Consider the following 18,537-nt stretch of genomic DNA (forward strand, 5'->3'; position numbering starts at 1 on the left):
AATTACAACATGTGAAATAATGTAGAGAACTACAACATTTAAAAGAAATTAGGTCAATGACATTAATGACCATTGAAGTATGACAATAAATGCAAAGGCATTAATGATATTAAATATTAATGATATTGGTATTAATGATATTGCAATAAATGCAAAGGTATTAATAATGATACCTGAAATGAATAATTTGAGTGCAATAATGAAAGTTATTACTAAGGTACAATAATAATGATTAAAAAATGACAATAAGCTGTAAGAAATGCTCAGCAAATAACATACATAAAAATATATGCGGCATAGGCCTTCAGTGATTTGAATGTCAAAATAGATTTCGACCTAACAATTAATAGGCGTTACTGGCCTTAAAAATATCACTTAAGAGCTAAGGGTAGCTAATAAATACAATGAGGACAGTCCGGGTTGAATATAGGCGACATGGGCCTTCAATGAATTGAATGTCAAGACAGACATCAATTGGAACGAGTAATAGGCGACAGTGGCCTTCAATGAATCACTTGTAAAGCCAAGGGTAGCTGTCAAATCCAATAAATAAATAGGCGTCGATGGCCTCAGTGAAATGAATGTCAAGCTAGACATTAACTAAACAATAGGTAGGCGTGGTAGCCTCAGTGAAAGAATGTCAAGATAGACATTAATAATAGGCGACAGTGGCCTTCAATGAATCACTTGTAAAGCCAAGGGTAGCTGTCAAATCCAATAAATAAAAGGCGTCGATGGCCTCAGTGAAATGAATGTCAAGCTAGACATTAACTAAACAATAGGTAGGCGTCGGTAGCCTCAGTGAAAGAATGTCAAGATAGACATAATAATAGCGCCAGTGGCCTTCAATGAATCACTTGTAAAGCCAAGGGTAGCTGTCAAATCCAATAAATAAATAGGCGTCGATGGCCTCAGTGGAAGAATGTCAAGATAGACATTAACAAAATAACAAGTAGGCGTCAGTGGCCTCAGTGAGTTGAATGTCAAGATAGACATTAATAAAACAATAATGGTGCATACGTAAATGAAAATTGAAAAGAACGAATTACATAACCTGAATAAAATTTTGAAGAGGAGATGCAGCCAGGCAGACAGGCAACGACTCCGCAATACCACAGGAACAGGACATCAGCAAGCGATGAAGTGATTAGGCCATGCGATGACAAGCATGGAAACGTCCATTACAGCAGGCGAATCCCCCAATGGAAAAGTAGGCTGGAGCGGTAGAATTCCAAACGAATAATCCGATCTTCAAATTGTGGAATTTTTGGATTGATTTCCAAACAGTAGAGATGATGCACTTGAAAGTTTGAGGTTCACGAGGTGAAACCAATTGTAGAAGAATGGCAACTGAAGCTTACATGAGGTTGCAATTTTAGACAAAGTTTATCAATTTTACCAGAGTAATTGAGTGAAGAACTCGATGAATAATTGAATCACACTGAAGAATGGAACAAACGAATTAATTTGAAGAATAATTCACACTTTAAAAAGGTTTGTAGATCAAATGAATAGCGATGAACGCTCACACGTGGTTGCAATTTTAGACAAAGTTTATCCAATTTTAACAGAGTAATTGAGTGAAGAACTCGATGAATAATTGAATCACACTGAAGAATGGAACAAACGAATTAATTGAAGAATAATTCACACTTTAAAAAGGTTTTGTAAGTCCGATGAATTCAGATGAAAGGTTTAGACCGGCGTGAGATGCATACCGACGACCTCCATGATAGATAGACAGGAAAAGCTAAAAACGCTAGCAACAAAAACGAGAAGGCGAAATGTAGCCACGTACGTGAAACGTCCACAAACGTTTGGTGAAAAAGTGGCAAATAACTAAAAGGTAAGATGCCAAAAGACAAGATTAAATTCTAAAAAATTGAATAGCACAAATATTAAAATTGCAACGGCAAAAAATCCGACGAAAAAGGTACGAATAAAGTATCCAAAAGTTCAACTTCTATAGACTATTCATCATACCAAAGGAGTACGGTAGGCTATTTCAGAGTACCTAAATATAAGTCAAGATTCAGGAAGGTGGAAGTGCAACTGAGATGTAGAGGTTATATATGAGATTACCTTTTAATATATGCACAATTTCTCCAATTTTCATAAGAGCTGGCTAGCTGTCTTTGGTACCTCCATTAATACTGGGAAAATTTAGCAATTATTGAAGTGTATTCTCTCGTCTTCTTGTCGTTTATCTTTTAAATATTGTTGGAGCTCAATCAAATCTCTTTCAGTATTTATGTAATTCCTCGATAAAGACGTGTCTCAAAAAAGCCCTGCTCTCGTATTTACCGTACTCTGAGAATTTCTATTTTTGCCAGTGAGAGCATAGAAAGCTCAAAATGATCCATTCTTTTGAATGTGATGATCATTTTATTTCGTGGCCTGAAAACTTTTCATCAAGGTTGGATTTGATGAGATCCGGAGTTCTGTGGGATAGTAAGCTACTCCTACTGTACACGGTGCGGTAGGCTACCTATTAAGGAAAAGGGGCCAGTTTCATAATAGAAATACCATTTCATAATACAAGATAAAAGCTTCCAACAAACACTAAGCAAATTAAAATATTGCATATTTGACCTTACATTTCTAGTGGGGAGACTTCTTCTTCTAACTGTATTTTCTTCTATCCATAATAATTATATGCTCATACTACCGTACATATATATATGCTTATAAATATATGTTTTTATACTGTACACTACACCGTCTCAGAGTGTGGAAAAGAGATGACATGTTTTGGGGAAGATGTTAAGTCGGTCCAGGACCAGAGAAAATACAACTACCGGTACTGAATTCCTATTTTACTATTCTCTCTGGTCTCTGGTAAGGTCAGAAGGGTGTATGGCTAACGATGCGAGAGATTTTAGGAGTGGGGATAGGAAGAGTAAAATTTGATCAACAAGAGGAAGAAACGAAGAAACCTGCAAATTTACTGTATAATATTATTTAAAGTTCTCACATCAAGTATAGATGACAGAGAAGTGAAAATTATAGTAGTATTCTGAGTGATGTTTCGTTTCTCCATAAAGAAAAGCACAAAGTAAATGTTGCCAACCACACTATCCAATTTGTAATTCACAAAAAATTCTAATTCACATATAAGGATTAACAAAAAAGCTGAAGTTAAGCCATGAAACGAGGATCTTTTGTTATTTAAGTTTGAAAATTAAATAGTAGTGGTTAACCTAAAAATTAAAATGAAGATAATTTTCTGAGACATTTTTTTTATTCTGGTAGTTTGATGAGAAAATTGAAAAACGTCAAAAGTGAAAATATTTCAAGAACCTGTTAAGTACTGTATCCTAAATACAGACCTACCGTACTCTATGATCAACCGCACGAAAACAGTCCAAAAAATTGGAACAGATAATTGGTCCCCCCTCCCCCCTTAGACGTTGCCAATTCGTCAGGTGTATTATAAAAATATTGAATAATTCTTATTCTTATTGATCAACTCTTATTTGGCAACGTTGCACGCATCTCATCAAATTACCATCAAATTGCGGTTGACTATATAGTAGGAATTCACAAGGTGGTATCAAAAATGTATTATTCACAATATGAATGGAACATATAATATATTCTCTTTGACATAAACATAATACACATCAATATTCAACATAAATTATCACCTTTCCTTAATTTATTACAACACCGTTTTGTGAATAATAGGAATTTTTGAGAGAATTTATCAACAAACAATGATGGAACATAATTAACTTGGAAAAAAATTACTACAGAATGTTCAAATTACAATGACAACATTTCATTTCAACTTTTCAAAGTAATTGATTCATTATCATTACTGAACTTATTTTTGGAGGATACTCAAATCTAACACCTAAATTACAAAAGACTTTTCATAGTTTTTTTCTTACATACCGTACGTTGATAATTTATTGTTTCCTAATAAAATAAGATCCATCTTCCATCAAACATTAAAACTAAAATGAAATTGAAAACACCTTTTAATCTAATCTCATTAGATCTAATGACAACACATTGGAATAAATAAATCCTAAATCACAGAAATCAACTAAACATTTATAGGTACTCTAAAACAACTTTTTTATCAGAAGCCTTAAATTAAAATACTACAACATGTTTGGAAAAATCATGAGTTACTGAAATTGATAGTATCCTAAAAATATACTAGGTGACCTCTACTATCAATGTTAAAAAATATGAAATTGTGATAGATTTGGCATCATGAATTTTAAGTACTACACCAGCTACTATCTCATAATATAATATTATAGGTAGCCTACAACTCACAACATATGAAATTCTCAAATTATTTAGAATAATCATATGTCTGTGCAAATTATTTAGGTTTCATACTTTGAACACGACAGGTCATACATAATATTAATTTTACAGTAGTTGAATTGAAAGGAAACTAAGCATAATAATATTCAATCAGTGTTATCAAAACAAAATATAGAACATTTAAATTCGGATTATTCAATAATTCTTTTACATAAAAATTAAGTTGGCATTTTATTGGAAAATACGACTGGAATGCTGTAATTCTAATTTGGAATGGATTTGATAAAAACAGATCTATAAATGAATCAAAATTAAATTATCTCACAATAACATTGGAGTTTCTAGAACCGAATTTTATAGTAGTGACATCCAATCTACTTTCTACTTAGCAACTCCAAAATTCATTGAAAAAGCTTGAATACATGATTACATACGGAATACGTATTTTGCTAAGGCATAGGAAGAATAATATAAAAACATACATCTTATGTTATTTTTTAGATTGCTCATAGGTTTGGTAACTATACACTACAGTTTGCACTCAGTCATGGATTGCATCAATCTAATTTTTTTGGAATGACTAGATTGAATGATCTAAACATCTAACACTTGTGATAACAAAGACATATAAGTTATACTACTGTAATCCAGCTAAAACATTGATAAAGTCCGAGAGTTAAAATATGGGTCAATAGTACTTGAAAAAGACATACAAACATACATGTATAATATTAGGTTTTTATAGTTGGGGTATTTTTTCATTTCATTGAATCAATAGTGTCCATCCAGTGACATTTCCAAAAGCAGGAAATTACCCATGTTAATTACAATATAACGGATTAATATACCGGTTTGAATAGCTGCTGTTGGATACAACTAACTAAATTGTACTTGGAAAACATTAATAGAAAGGATAGTGCACAATTCGTAGAGAGTGATGGTTGTAATTTTGAAGTAAACGGAATGAAAATATCAACTTATTAGTTTTTCTTTGCCTTTGATCGTTCTTCCTGATCAATGATTGCCAGATTCTGGCATGCAACATAGCCATGCAGAAGAGAAATGCAGGTTTTCACAAAAGCTACTGGGGCTGTAGCTATGCAAACAATATCGAAGAGACCAATACCAGCCACTATAGGGCCGGGGGTAAAGTGCATCAGGTAGAGGGATGCATAGAATGCCTCATTGCCTGCACACATCGAGAACAAAACCAATTTGTTTGTGTAGTAGAGACGCATTATCGGGTTACCTGAGAGGTCGACAAATTTATGGCTGGTTTTACCCTGGAGCATGGACGAGTGTAGGTAGATCCAATGGCAGGAAATGTCGATGGCCGAGCTGAGCTGGAAGAAGAACATGTATTGTGGGTAGAAGTAGCTGAGTGTGACACACAGACCCGTCGTGCTGCACCGATCTGTCAACTGATCCAACATGGCGCCGAACTTGGTGCTCTGGTCGAAGATGCGCGCCGCATGACCGTCAATTGCATCCAGCAGACCACTGATGACGTACAGCCAGCACGAGATCACGTGGTTAGTCGGCATGAAGTAGAACGAAGCGATCAACAAGATCACTCTTGAGTAGCCGATCAAGTTTGGCACGAAAAGGAAAATGTTCTCTTTTGGCTTCTCCATGGTGGAAGTCTTATTAGAGCTGCAATCAAATGGAAGATCACCTCACACAGCAGTCAAACTTTATGTTATGTTGTTTAGTCTAGAGTTTATTAGTATTCAATGGAATTATGTGTAATTCCATGTCATTTTATAGGAATGTTATTCGATGTCTCCATCACTTCATCATAATTATTGTAGTTTCCAATTGCCCTGGTAATCTGCTTTAAAGGAATATGAACATTTTTATTCTTAATGTTTTGATATTATCGATGTTAATAGTAAACTGGCTAAAAAATTGACTTCTAAGAAGCACTTGTCTGGAATGATTTCAATTAAAAATATTAAATGGACTAAACTATAATTATTTGTTTTGGCAATAGAAAAGAAGGTTTGATAGAGCCAATCGCAAATTATAATGATGGTATAAGTAAAAACTTTTTAGGAAGTATTTTTTCACAAAAATATTTAATATTCAATCGAATTGACAGACTTGTGAGAAAGTAATTTTTTACAAATATCTTCATTATTCAATTGAATTGATAGACTGAGTATAGTGAAGTACACGTTATAATGACAGTATTTGATTAACATTGGTGTTACTGTCCTTGTCCATCATTCGCCAAGGCAGATAGCACTATCCTTTTCTAGCTTCACAACGGTTCTAGATCGTTTTTTGACAATGTAGCAATATAATTCATTAATAAAATATTTAATCTTAATAATATAAAATGGATTATTTAGTAATTATTTGAAAATATTTTTTCATGACGAATAAAATATGATTCATAATTTTAAACATAAACGAACAGTTAAGCCTTGTCACAACGACAACTGCCAGTATCGCTGGCGGTATAACAACTAGGGAAGGACTCGGAAAACTTAGCTGTACGGATGCGCTGGTCATTAAAATCTTTCCCTACATTCAAATAAATGATAAGTCACACCGCCTTACTTTAGGTATAAAATTGATCAAAATCGTTGGAGCCGTTTTCGAGACAATCGCGAAAAACCCTGTTTTTGACAACATTTTTACCATTTTATCCGCCATCTTGAATTGCATTAGATCGAAACTGTTCGTGTCGGATCCTTATATTGTAAGGACCTTAAGTTCCAAATTTCAAGTCATTCCGTTAATTGTGAGATGAGATATCGTGTACACAGACGCACATACACTCATACACACACAGACCAATACCCAAAAACCACTTTTTTGGACTCAGGGAACCTTGAAACGTATAGAAATTTAGAAATTGGGGTACCTTAATTTTTTTTGGAAAGCAATACTTTTCTTACCTATGGTAATAGGGCAAGGAAAGTAAAAATGTAGCTGATGTTTTTATATCTGAACTAACTTATATTGTAAATTCTATATTGAGTGAAGGATTTTTTCCTGTTTTTTTGAAAGTTACCAAAGTTACACCTGTTTATAAGAAGGGGGATCCTAATAAACCCCAGAACTTTAGACCAATTGCAAGTGTACCTATACTAAGGAAAGTCATTGGCCCATATGAATAAAACAAGAGCAAATGCTCATGAGCAAAAGCATGGAGCATAAGGTTTTGCTCATGAGCAAAAGGTAAAAGCAAAAGCATTCGCTCATTTTTATATGAATAAGCTTTACCTTATGCTCCTGAACTCTGGAGCAAAATAATGCTCACATATTTTAAAGATTTTTCATCAGCTGATTCGCTTTTGTAGCCTTACTTTGTTTTTATAGCTCACGGAAGCGCTAAATATGCAAGTAGGGTGCACCGCTTGTGTTTGCGTCGTCTGCTCTGTTTTTTATTTATGAATAGAGTTTTAGGTTAGTTCAGTTTAGAATTTTGAAATAATAGCGTGAAAAAATGTCATCTCTATAATAATCTTTAGCATATTTTTATAATATCAATAGCCTTCTTATAATGGTCTACCCTCTCATCTTCTTAAATGCCTATTTCCTATTTTGTGATGGCTATCTTTATAACAGGTACAGCTATCTTTTGTATTTATTCTTTTGTAGGGATAATGGTGATATATATCATCGTTGAATCTAACAAGAGTTTTATAGTTCTCAACTATTGGTTGTGATCGTATCTGGTATAGTTTCCTCTTCCTCATACGAATTAGTTGAGCCATTTTACTATGATCAAAAGGTGATAAGCTGCTCTAGACTAGACTCACCTTTTTTGAAGCATTTGCTTCAAAAGTTGAGCAAATGCTCTAGTTTATTCATACAATTTTGAGCAAAAGCTTTTACTTTTGAGCAAATGCTCAAACTATTTTTTTAATGAGCATGAGCAAAAGGTTATGCTCACGTTTATTCATAAAATGAAGCAAATGCTCAATATTTTAGAAGTATAAGCAAATGCTCAACTTTATTCATATGGCCCATTGAGACATGTATTGTAATCCAACTTAATGAATATTTTGTTGACAACCAGCTGTTTAATCCTTCTCAGTTTGACTTTAGACCGAATCATAGTACTATTGAAGCAGTTGAAAAACTTGTTGAATATATTTTGAATGGTTTTGAACTTAAGCAACCAGTTGGATCTCTGCTATTGGACTTGATTAAGGCGTTCGATTGTGTCTCTCACTCTATACTTTGCAAAAACCTTGACAAAATATGGTATTGTAGATAAGGAGCTCAAGCTAATCAAGAGTTATTTGAACAATAGAAAACAAATGGTTTGCTTGAATGGCACAAACTCAAATTTCCATGATGTGACTGTGGGGGTTCCTCAAGGACCAGTCCTTGGCTCTTTTCTGTTGATAGTTTTTGTTAATGATTTTAGTAAAAATGTTTCTGTCTTTTCAATATTATATGTAGATGATACTACCCTGGTACATAGGGATGTTGATACAAAAACTATTCAGGATACGCTTGGAATGGCTATGGATGAGTCTAAGGTGTGGGTCAATGCCAACTTACTTAAGGTGAATGAGAGCAAAACAGAGCAAATAATATTTTCTCTCAACGATGTAAGTACTGGTAATCTGAATTTGAATGACGATTCTTTCAAGCCTGTTAAGTTACTAGGAATATATTTAGATAGTAAACTCTCCTGGGAGTATCACCTAGTGAATTTATGTAAAAAGCTTTCTAGAGTAACATTTCTCTTAAGAAGACTGAAATATTGTGTAAACCTACATGTAATTAAAATGATATACTTTGGTCTCTTCCATTCACACTTGATTTATGGAGTAAAACTGTGGGGCAACTTATCTTCAATCTTCATATGTAGGACCATTAGCCAGCCAGATGAGCTGGGTAGGTCATCACGTCAATATACAATTTCACACAAAAGTTTTTGACAACACTGTCACGTCAAAAATTAAAACATACTGTAATGGCATAGATGGTTAAACACGGAGATGGCCGCTAAATGTCAACTATAGACTCCTGAAAAAATTCACTCAAGGAGTAGTATGGTCTGGCAGGCAGCCAGGACTTGAGTCTCCTCTTAAACTCACTGTCACTCGAATGACGCACAATGGAGGTAGCATATTAAACATTTTAATAGCGATATTCGGAACAGTTTTGAGCCGAGCCTGGCTGCACTTTAGTATATGGGCAGCGGAATCTAGCATTGGGACCTACATAGATCGATGGAGAAGGTCAAGACGAGATCAACCATATATAACATTGTTGTCGATTTCCAAGAATTGGGTGAAAAAACATGGCGGAAAGTTCAAAATTTTTATATCTTTTCATTTTTTATAATTTTTTTATAGCTACAATAGGTTTTAAACTAGTGCAATCTTATGTAAAATTTGACGAGAAATCCACTGAAACCGTTTTCAGGTTCATAACTTCCGTAGATTTTGAGATATTGCAGAAAAAAGAACAAAAAAGTACAAATTTTGGCTTCAAAAGATGTTAACATGTTTTCATGGTGATTGATAGTTATTTAAAACAATTGGATTTAGTAAAATAATAAATTCTAAAGAAAAAAAATCAGTCACTTGAAAGCCTAAAGTCAAAATTGTTCAAGATATTTGGGCGAATAAAAATATTACAACTCCATTATTTGCTACCTAAGAAAATCTTAGGTTAGGAAAAGCTTAGATTTGGGAAAGCTTAGGTTAAGAGAAGCTTTGATCAGAAAAAGCTTAGGTTAGGAAATGCTTGGATTGGGAAAAGCTTAGGTTAGGAAAAGCTTAGTTTAGGAAAAGCATAGGTTAGGAAAAGATTTGGTTGGGGAAAGCTTGGATTAGGAGAAACATGGATTAGGAAAAGCCTAGGTTAGGAAACGCTTAGATGGGGGTAAGCTTAGGATTGGAGAAGCTAGGGTCGGGAAAAGCTTGGGTTAGGGAAAGCTTAGTCACTAAAATTAGTAAAAAAAAAATGATTAAATATGAAAATTGAAAAGTATTGAGTGTGCAATTTTTTTTTATTTTCCAAAATATCTCAAACAATTTTGACTTTAGGCTATCAAATGACTGAACATTTTTTCTTTAGAATTCATGATTTCACTAAATCCAATAGTTTAAAATACCTATCAATTACCATGAAAACAGGTTAACCTCTTTTAAAGCAAAAAATTTGCACTTTTCTTGCAATATCTCAAAAACTACAGGAGATACAAACCTGAATGGGTTTCATTGGATTCCTCGTCAAATTTTACATAAGATTGCACCATTTTCAAACCTATTGTAGCCATAAGAAAATTATAAAAAATAAAAAGTGATATAAAAATTTTGAACTTTCCGCCAATCACCCAATCCTTGGAAATCGATAACAATGTTATACATGGTTGATCTCGTCTTGACCTCCTCTATCGATCTATGTAGGTCTCAATGCTAGATTCCGCAGCCCATATACTAAAATGCCCCCTTGAGACTTACTTAGCCATCGAGGAACATCGACTTCGAGGGCATTTCGAAGTGAGTAGGCACTCTGCTAAACATGTTTTTTTTTTTCAAAAATGTCACACCTTCAAGAGCGGATGTCTCGAAAACTAGAGGAGATATAAAAAAGTTGTGGCATGAATATTGTAGGAAATCATGTAAGCTTTAATATTTGTTATATTTTATAACAACCACAAAATTCCATTGAACAGCTGATTCAACTATGCTATTAAGTTATGTTTGATTGAATAAAACACAATTCAATTTACCTTAAATGCTTTTAAAAGTGGCGGATTATAATTATAAGTTATAAGAAATCACTATTAATGCTCTGGTTTTAATTAAAACACAACACTTTATTATATTCCTTGGAGAAATGTAAAAACATTGTTCTTGTCAGTTGTCATACTCATAACAAAACAACTTCAGATCAATACCAAGTCCAATAGTCCAAAAGTAAAACAGAAACAGACAACATAACAGGAACAGAGAACAGAGGAACAGCCGTGATTCATGAAATTGAACAGCTGATTTTAAAGTACAGTTTCTACATAAACCTGAAAGAGAGCTCTGATGAGGTCAAAACCGCCAAGTTTTAAAAATTCTTTTCCTCCACCTACTGTCTAAGTACTTACTTTACTCTCTGAAACATAATACTAAAGTGTCACTTTTTGGCTATCGGTAGTAAAAAACAGAAAAACTCCCTAGGGAGGAAAAGTGACTCCATTTGAATAACTTGGGAAGCATCTCTATTTTAAAAACTTACATTAATTTGAAATATGTTAGAAGGTCTAAGCTCAGATGAGGAAGCATAATAATAGACGAGGTGTCTGTCATTGAGTCAGAAATTTTATCAACTCTTGAAATATATATGTTTGTATTACCTATTCTGTGTTTTATATGACAATGAAAAAATTCATGATGTGAATGAATAATTATACCAATAATGGGTTTCTTTTCTTAGCTTGAATTCTTTCCAATTGTTGATGTTGATATTGAATTCTGTAGGTACTGTGATATACAGTATGTTTTTTGTGATTGTTGATTATTGATATTGACTGAAATTATTTGTATATTGACGTGACTGATACAAATTGTTGAGTGTTTATCAGTGGCAATAAATAAATATATTTAAGGCATATAACTAATCTGTCAGCTATTGGAACAGTTGACATTATATACTTACCGGTACTATTAGTAGACGATAAAAATTTATACAAATTTTAAAATATTTTATTCTATTCAAAATACCAGCCAACAAATATTTCTCATCTGCAATTCAAATCTGAAACGCATAATCTGGAGTCAGCCATTTTTGATGGCCGCCCAGCTGATAATTGTTATAACTTTTGCCGATAGATAGCGCAATCGGTAGTGCCAATCAGAGGACCGGTTTTTAGGTTTTAGATTTTAGGTTATGTTGTTAGGAAACATTGTCACCAATAACGTGAGTTATTAAAATAATTTGATTTGCAGTTTCTATTAAAAAATGTAGATGGAGGAAAAATGTTGTGTACATCACAAGCGAAAATAGTTATTTGTGCAACTAGTGCGCAAAGTAACAGTTTGCTGCACCGAAAGAAACGTTTGTTGAGTGCAGCAGAGGAACTTTGCGCACATATTTCACATTAAATTTTTCCTACAGTTACCATTGAATATGAAAAGTGGGTAATTATGGGTAAAATTGCCTGAAATCTATCAAATGTTTTTCTGTGTAATTTTATTATTAATAAAAACCTTAATTTATTGTCAAATTGAATAATGTAGTAGTGTTTGAATGAAGAGGTGGCTGTGTGCTGAATGTGGTGGCTGTCGCTGTCCTCATTGTCCTCTGTTATAATATATAATTAATAACGTCCTCATTGTCCTTCGTTATTATTATGATGTGCACCTCTGCTCACTATAGCAGCCCAGTCACCGTTACCAACTTCATTTTGATTTTGCTGCACTGTTCTCCATATAACCTACTAAGTATTTTGTGTTGCCATGTTGCAAATCTGGAGTGCAGAAAAAAATTTTCCCACACTAGAGCGGAAAAGTGATTCTTTGCGTTCTGTAATCAGTGCAGCAATGGCCACTTTTCAATGTAACTGTAGGAAAATACCTTTTCTCCCTCAGGAAAATTGTTGACCTCGGCTTCCCCTCGGGCTTCAAACTTTTTCCCACAGGGAGAGAAATATTCCTCATTAACTAATCAAATTTGAAACGGGAACTTCATAATAGTTGTAGTTGTGGCAGCCATTGTTGTTACAACTTTTGCCGACAGATAGCGTTGTCGGCGGAGAACTGTGATTGCCAGCCCAGCTGTTTACTGTTTAGATTATGTTGTAACACATTGTTTGGTCACATACGTTTTTGAAAATTATTTTATTTGCCGTTTTTATAAAAATGCAGGTGGAGGAAAAATGTTGTGTGTATCAAGAGTGAAATAGTTATTTGTATATCTAGAGTCAAAAGTACGACTTTTTCTCCCAGAGGGAAAAGTTTGAAGCCCGAGGCGAAGCCGAGGGCAACAATTTTCCTGAGGGAGAAAAAGTATTTTTCACTCGTGATGTACACAACATTTTTCCTCCATCTACATTTTTTTATAGAAACTGCAAATAAAATCATTTTAATAACTTACATATTGGTGACAATGTTTCCTAACAACATAACCTAAAATCTAAAACCTAAAAACCGGCCATCTGGATCTGATTGACACTGCCGATTGCGCTATCTAGCAAAAGTTGTAACAATTATATCAGCTGGGTGTCTACCAAAAATGGCTGACTCCAGATCACGCGGTTCAGATTTGAATTGCAGATCAAAAATATTTGTTGGCTGGTATTTTGAATAGAATAAGATATTTTAAAAATTGTATAAATTTCTATCGTCTACTAATATTAAGAATATGATATCATACAAACATATATTTCATGAGTTGATCAAATCTCTGGTTGTGGTATTGAATTCAGTTGACTCAATGACAGACACCTCTTTATGCTTTCTCTTCTGAGCTTAGACCTTCTAACCTATTATAATGTAAGTTTTTAAAATAGAGATGCTTCCCATGTTATTTAAATGGAGTCACTTTTACTCCCTAGGGAGTTTTTCTGTTTTTTACTACCGAGAGCGAAAAAGTGACACTTTAGTATTATGTTTCAGGGAGTAAAGTAAGTACTTTAGCCAGTAGGTGGAGGAAAAATATTTTTTCTCCCTAAGGAAAATTGTTGCCCTCGGCTTCGCCTCGGGCTTCAAACTTTTCCCTCAGGTAGAAAAAACAGCACTTTTCACTCTAGATAAACAAATAACTATTATCAGTCCTTCATAGACGTAAGTGAATATTGTTATGTGCATTTTGTTCAATTTGTGCCAGTTGCACAAAAGCCGGTTGAATTTTAACCATGATTAATTCCACAAGAACCAATCAGATAAGCCGTCTTTTCAAAAAACCTTCTCTGATTGATTCTCGTGTAATTAATAAGTTAAATAAAATTTAACCGGGTTTCAACTAACCAAATATATACATTACATTTCATATTCAGCCAAAAATTGAAATACATTATAGTATATTAACGTTTGAATATCAGCAATATTATCCTATTTTCAAGAACTTGAGATTACTTATATGACAATACATTTTTGATTCGATTAATATTACGACAGTATCTAAGGCAATGAATAAATTCTCAAAAAAGGGTGTAGAGGGAAAATTTTGAAAGACAATTTTTGACCACGGAGTTCTGTTTAGGGTAGAGAGGTGGTAAAGGTTATAGTTCTCGATATATCCAATCTTGAAGGTGTGACACTTTTGAAAAAAAAAACACTTTTGCCTCCAATTTTTTGCTATTTGTACTCTTATAACTTTTTGAAACCGAATTGAAAAAATCCATACTGATATTATGAGCTAATAGAGCATTGAATTCTCCTCAATTTGATGAATGATTCACAAGTTAAAGCATTTCCCTACGACTGTTGCAGCAGCTTTAGTGTTGTGTGAAATCTCCAGAACTGACCAATTGACAAAGTAGTTTGGAGGGAATGTTTTGAACAAAATTTTTGTCTTTGCAACTTTGTTGGGACTAGTTAGGAGAACATATGAAAAGTCCTCATCCCTACCCGGCCCTTGTGCTAAAGGAATGAGGGTGGTTTATGAGTTGTATGTTATAGCTTTTTTCTTTTACGCTTATATCTTGGGAAACATGCGTTCAATCGAGATGACTATTTAAAAATGAAGCTTGAAAAATTATCTACATTTTTTGTCCAGTGGGGTTTTGTAATATTTTCAACAGCTTTCGCGATATTCGCTCTTGAAAGTGAGAAACTGTTAAAATAACAGGTTTTTATCCAATTATTTGCTCTTTCAGGGCATATAATTCTCCAACAATGCATTGTATTATAAAAATTAAGGCTCATTGTAGATTTGTAGTTTTTAAACTTGAAAATGATGTAAGCATCGGAACTAGTTTATTTTAATTTGTATTTTTATTTTATATTAAAATATCCCCAAAAGGGTTACTACAGTATATATTTATGGTGCTTGGTGCAATTTTACAAATAAGAAATTAAGTAGCCCTGAATATATATGTTTTAACAAAATTATTTTTATTCTTAGGAGCCTCAGCTTCTCTTAAAGAGCCTTAACTTCTCTTAAAAGGCAAGTGTAGGCTATTATGACACCCTCAATGAAACATCAATGAGGTTCCCAACAAAATTTTCTCGAAAATCCCCTTATCCAGCCTCTGTTGTGACAAGGACACCTATGAATCCTGAAATTAAAAAGTGACCCCCTTATCAAAATGTGATTAGAAACATATTATATGGATGCTAATGTAATACCGGTACATGACTGGTACTTTTTAATTTCAATTCCTTGACAATCCAAATTACGAGTATTTTTAAAGTTTTGGTATTTGGCAACAATATTTTGGCATATTCATTACTCGAAAACTATTATTGAGCTTAAAATTTTTAATTCAGTCATAGTTTAATTATTATTGAATTTTTATTTAAGGTAATGCTTAAAATATTTGTCTGACAATGAAATATGGAGGATTTGGAATTGTTATAGCAAACTCATTTTTGAACAAAATCAAATTTTTTATCTAGTTTGAACCTCAAATGATGCCATTTTAATAAAAATATTAGTAAAATTAATTATGTACGAGATGGCGCCGTTTTTGCCGAAACACTCCTGTAGACGTTGTAAGAAGTTGGTGAGAGTGCCGTGCAGGAAATAATCTTGCCATAATTTTCTGCAATGGAGGGAACCTTGGTGGTGAAAGATTGGGTGTTTTTGTTTGTAATTGCTGTTTTTGTAGCAATATCAAGTAATTAACGATTTGATGAGGCTTTAATCGAAACATCATGATGGGCCTTCGTCAATAAAACGCCACAGCTAATTCAGATTTTTATTTTATCTAGTAATGCTGTGTGATTTTTTCTGCCGTAATTGAGATTACCCCACAATATTGAATGTTTCCAACATGTCATCCAGAAAAACTATAGAATTTTTAAGACACACCTTCCCAGGACGCCTCATCTCTTTCTGTGGAAATGTGGAATGGAATCTTCGGTTACCGGACCTTGTGACTATTTTCTTTATTTGCTAGCTAATAAAATGTATTTCCATACATGAAGAACACGTACACTTGAAGCCCTGAGTGACACAAGAAATTCGATCGATAACACGTGCAACGCTTCAGAGGAGTATGGACAGCTTCTCACAATGTCTACAAAACTGTATGGATAAAAACGGACGCCATTTAACAGATTTTATTTTCGAACATAATCAACTAAACTACAATTTTTTCCTCCCTAATTATAAAAATGGCAACATCCAAAGTACATACTGTGAAAAAATAATTTGAGTTCCGTTGAAAAATGAGTATGTAGCAGCTATCCCAATTCCTGCATACTTCATTGCCCAGCCCTGTATAGCAATCTATTTGAAAAAAATGAATTTGAGTATGAACTGGAAATTTAAAACTGAGTGTTGGTCTTTCAAGTGTACTACACGGGAAGAAGCTAGAATTAGCTGAAGTTTACATCCATTATAGCTCTGCACAAGCAGGAAGAGAATGATATGTTATCATAAGATATATGAAATACATTTTTCATTCTACAGTAACTGCATGTTGCGGACCACTCTAGCACAGCTCCCGGGACCCAGGGGATCCGCGTACCACCAGTTGGCAACTACTGTTCTAATGTATTACAGGCCTAAAATTGCAGGTATTTTCACTTCGGAGCTGAACAGATTTGCGATGGATTTCCATTGAAATTATTGTCGCATGCTAGTGTATTCACCAATAGAGCGTATTTCGCCAACTTAAGACTAATGAAGTCGCTGCGCATCTTCGAAAGGAAGATTATAAGAAGAGTTTTGGGACCAGTGAGAACAGTGGAAGGTTGGCGAGCAAGGAGTAACGCAGAGGTGAACATGTTCCTGAATGAAGAAGACCGCATATTGTGCGGTTCATCAAAGCGCAAAGAATAAGGTGGCTTGGTCACGTGACAAGAATGGGAATAGACAGGTTACCCAACAACTTGATGAACGCACAAATGATGGGGATTAGAAAGCGTGGAAGACCAAGGAAGAGGTGGCTACGGGATGTGGAGGAGGACTTGCATATCATGTGAGTGCGGTCGTGGAGGAGAAAGGCAGGAGACAGAGAAGCATGGAGGCAAATCGTGAGGGAGGCCAAGGTCCACACCGGACTGTAGAGCCAGCGAAAGTAAAGTAAAGTAAGTGTATTCACCGTTCACGAAACGACAGAGTGGTGTAAAGAAAATCTTTGTTTTGAATGGTGAAATCAACACTTGAGAAAACTTGAGGCTGAGTCACAAATTACCATTAAGAACTATAAGTTATGATGAAAATGATTCACATAGCTACTTTCGTCAAGCAAAAGTTATATTAATTATTTACTTATTGATTGTAAATTATCATTAAAAAAATAAATGACTTTAAAAATAATATAATTAAAATCATTATTTACAATTTGGGCTATCATTCGTAAAAAGATGACATGCAAAACCAAAATTTTTTACATCACTCCGTCATTTCGGTGAATACACTACTTTATTACTACATTCATTCATTATCCCACTTGTGAATCATTGCACGTTCCAAGAAAGTATACTGTATGTAATAAGAAGCAAGTGTAATTATTGCTTGATAGTATTTCTATTAAAAACGCTATTCCACAATCGAAAGAGCATAGATTAACTTTTTCTATGTCATGAGTTATCTTTATCAGATAACATTTGTCACATTTATCAATTATAGACGGGATTTCACAATTGAATGCTCATTAAAAAACAGTGAACATAGAATAACTTTATTTAACAATTCTATTGTACAACTCAACACAAAATGACACAATATTTCGTGAAATTTACGAGTAAAGATAATCAATATTATTGACTACTATTCTACTTGAAATGCAGCAGGAATTTAGAAAAAATGAAAGCAATCGATGAATATTTTCATGTTTCTGATTTAATACAGTACGGTTATTGAACTAGGATAATTTGATAGAGCTTTGTACAAGATGAATGTGTGATTAGAGCCTAAGCCAGTACATGCGGGAGCGAATCCTGTTGTAGTCGGGCAACTGCTCAATGGGTCCAATGGCTGCGACGGCGGGGCACCGGTCGTAGATGTACTTCATGCACACTTCGTGCACATTGCTCGCCGTCACCGCCTAAAACAAGCAAATCACAACATCTTCACATCATCAGTCCTAACAGATTCCAGAGTGAAACAACATTAGTGAAATAATGAACCATTTATTTTGAATTTTATTAGTGGTATTTCATTTGTCTG

At 34.0% G+C, this 18,537-nt stretch overlaps 2 protein-coding genes across 2 annotated transcripts in view; both read right to left on the bottom strand.

The window, feature by feature from the left end:
- Window positions 1-3,576: 3,576 nt before the first annotated feature.
- On the bottom strand, window positions 3,577-11,248 carry LOC111061424 (CDP-diacylglycerol--inositol 3-phosphatidyltransferase). The gene is made up of 2 exons (XM_022349113.2): window positions 10,997-11,248; window positions 3,577-5,937 (listed from the first exon to the last, which is right to left on the bottom strand). Exon 2 carries the CDS (start codon window positions 5,916-5,918, stop codon window positions 5,265-5,267), a length of 654 nt encoding a protein of 217 aa, XP_022204805.1. The 5' UTR covers window positions 5,919-5,937; window positions 10,997-11,248; the 3' UTR covers window positions 3,577-5,264.
- A 6,780-nt stretch (window positions 11,249-18,028) lies between these two features.
- Window positions 18,029-18,537, bottom strand: part of LOC111063399 (mitochondrial-processing peptidase subunit beta) — a 33,282-nt gene continuing 32,773 nt past the window's right edge. Inside the window, exon 8 of the mRNA XM_039430769.1 lies at window positions 18,029-18,415. Coding sequence (XP_039286703.1) covers window positions 18,275-18,415 — 141 coding nt within the window. The 3' untranslated portion in view covers window positions 18,029-18,274. The remainder of the gene's footprint in view (window positions 18,416-18,537) is intronic.

This window comes from Nilaparvata lugens, chromosome 6, assembly GCF_014356525.2.
Source record: "Nilaparvata lugens isolate BPH chromosome 6, ASM1435652v1, whole genome shotgun sequence".
Taxonomy (NCBI): domain Eukaryota; kingdom Metazoa; phylum Arthropoda; class Insecta; order Hemiptera; family Delphacidae; genus Nilaparvata; species Nilaparvata lugens.

Bases quoted from the DNA above. Each gene is read 5' to 3' on its own strand.
- LOC111061424 (XM_022349113.2), bottom strand. From the start codon at position 5,918: ATGGAGAAGCCAAAAGAGAACATTTTCCTTTTCGTGCCAAACTTGATC.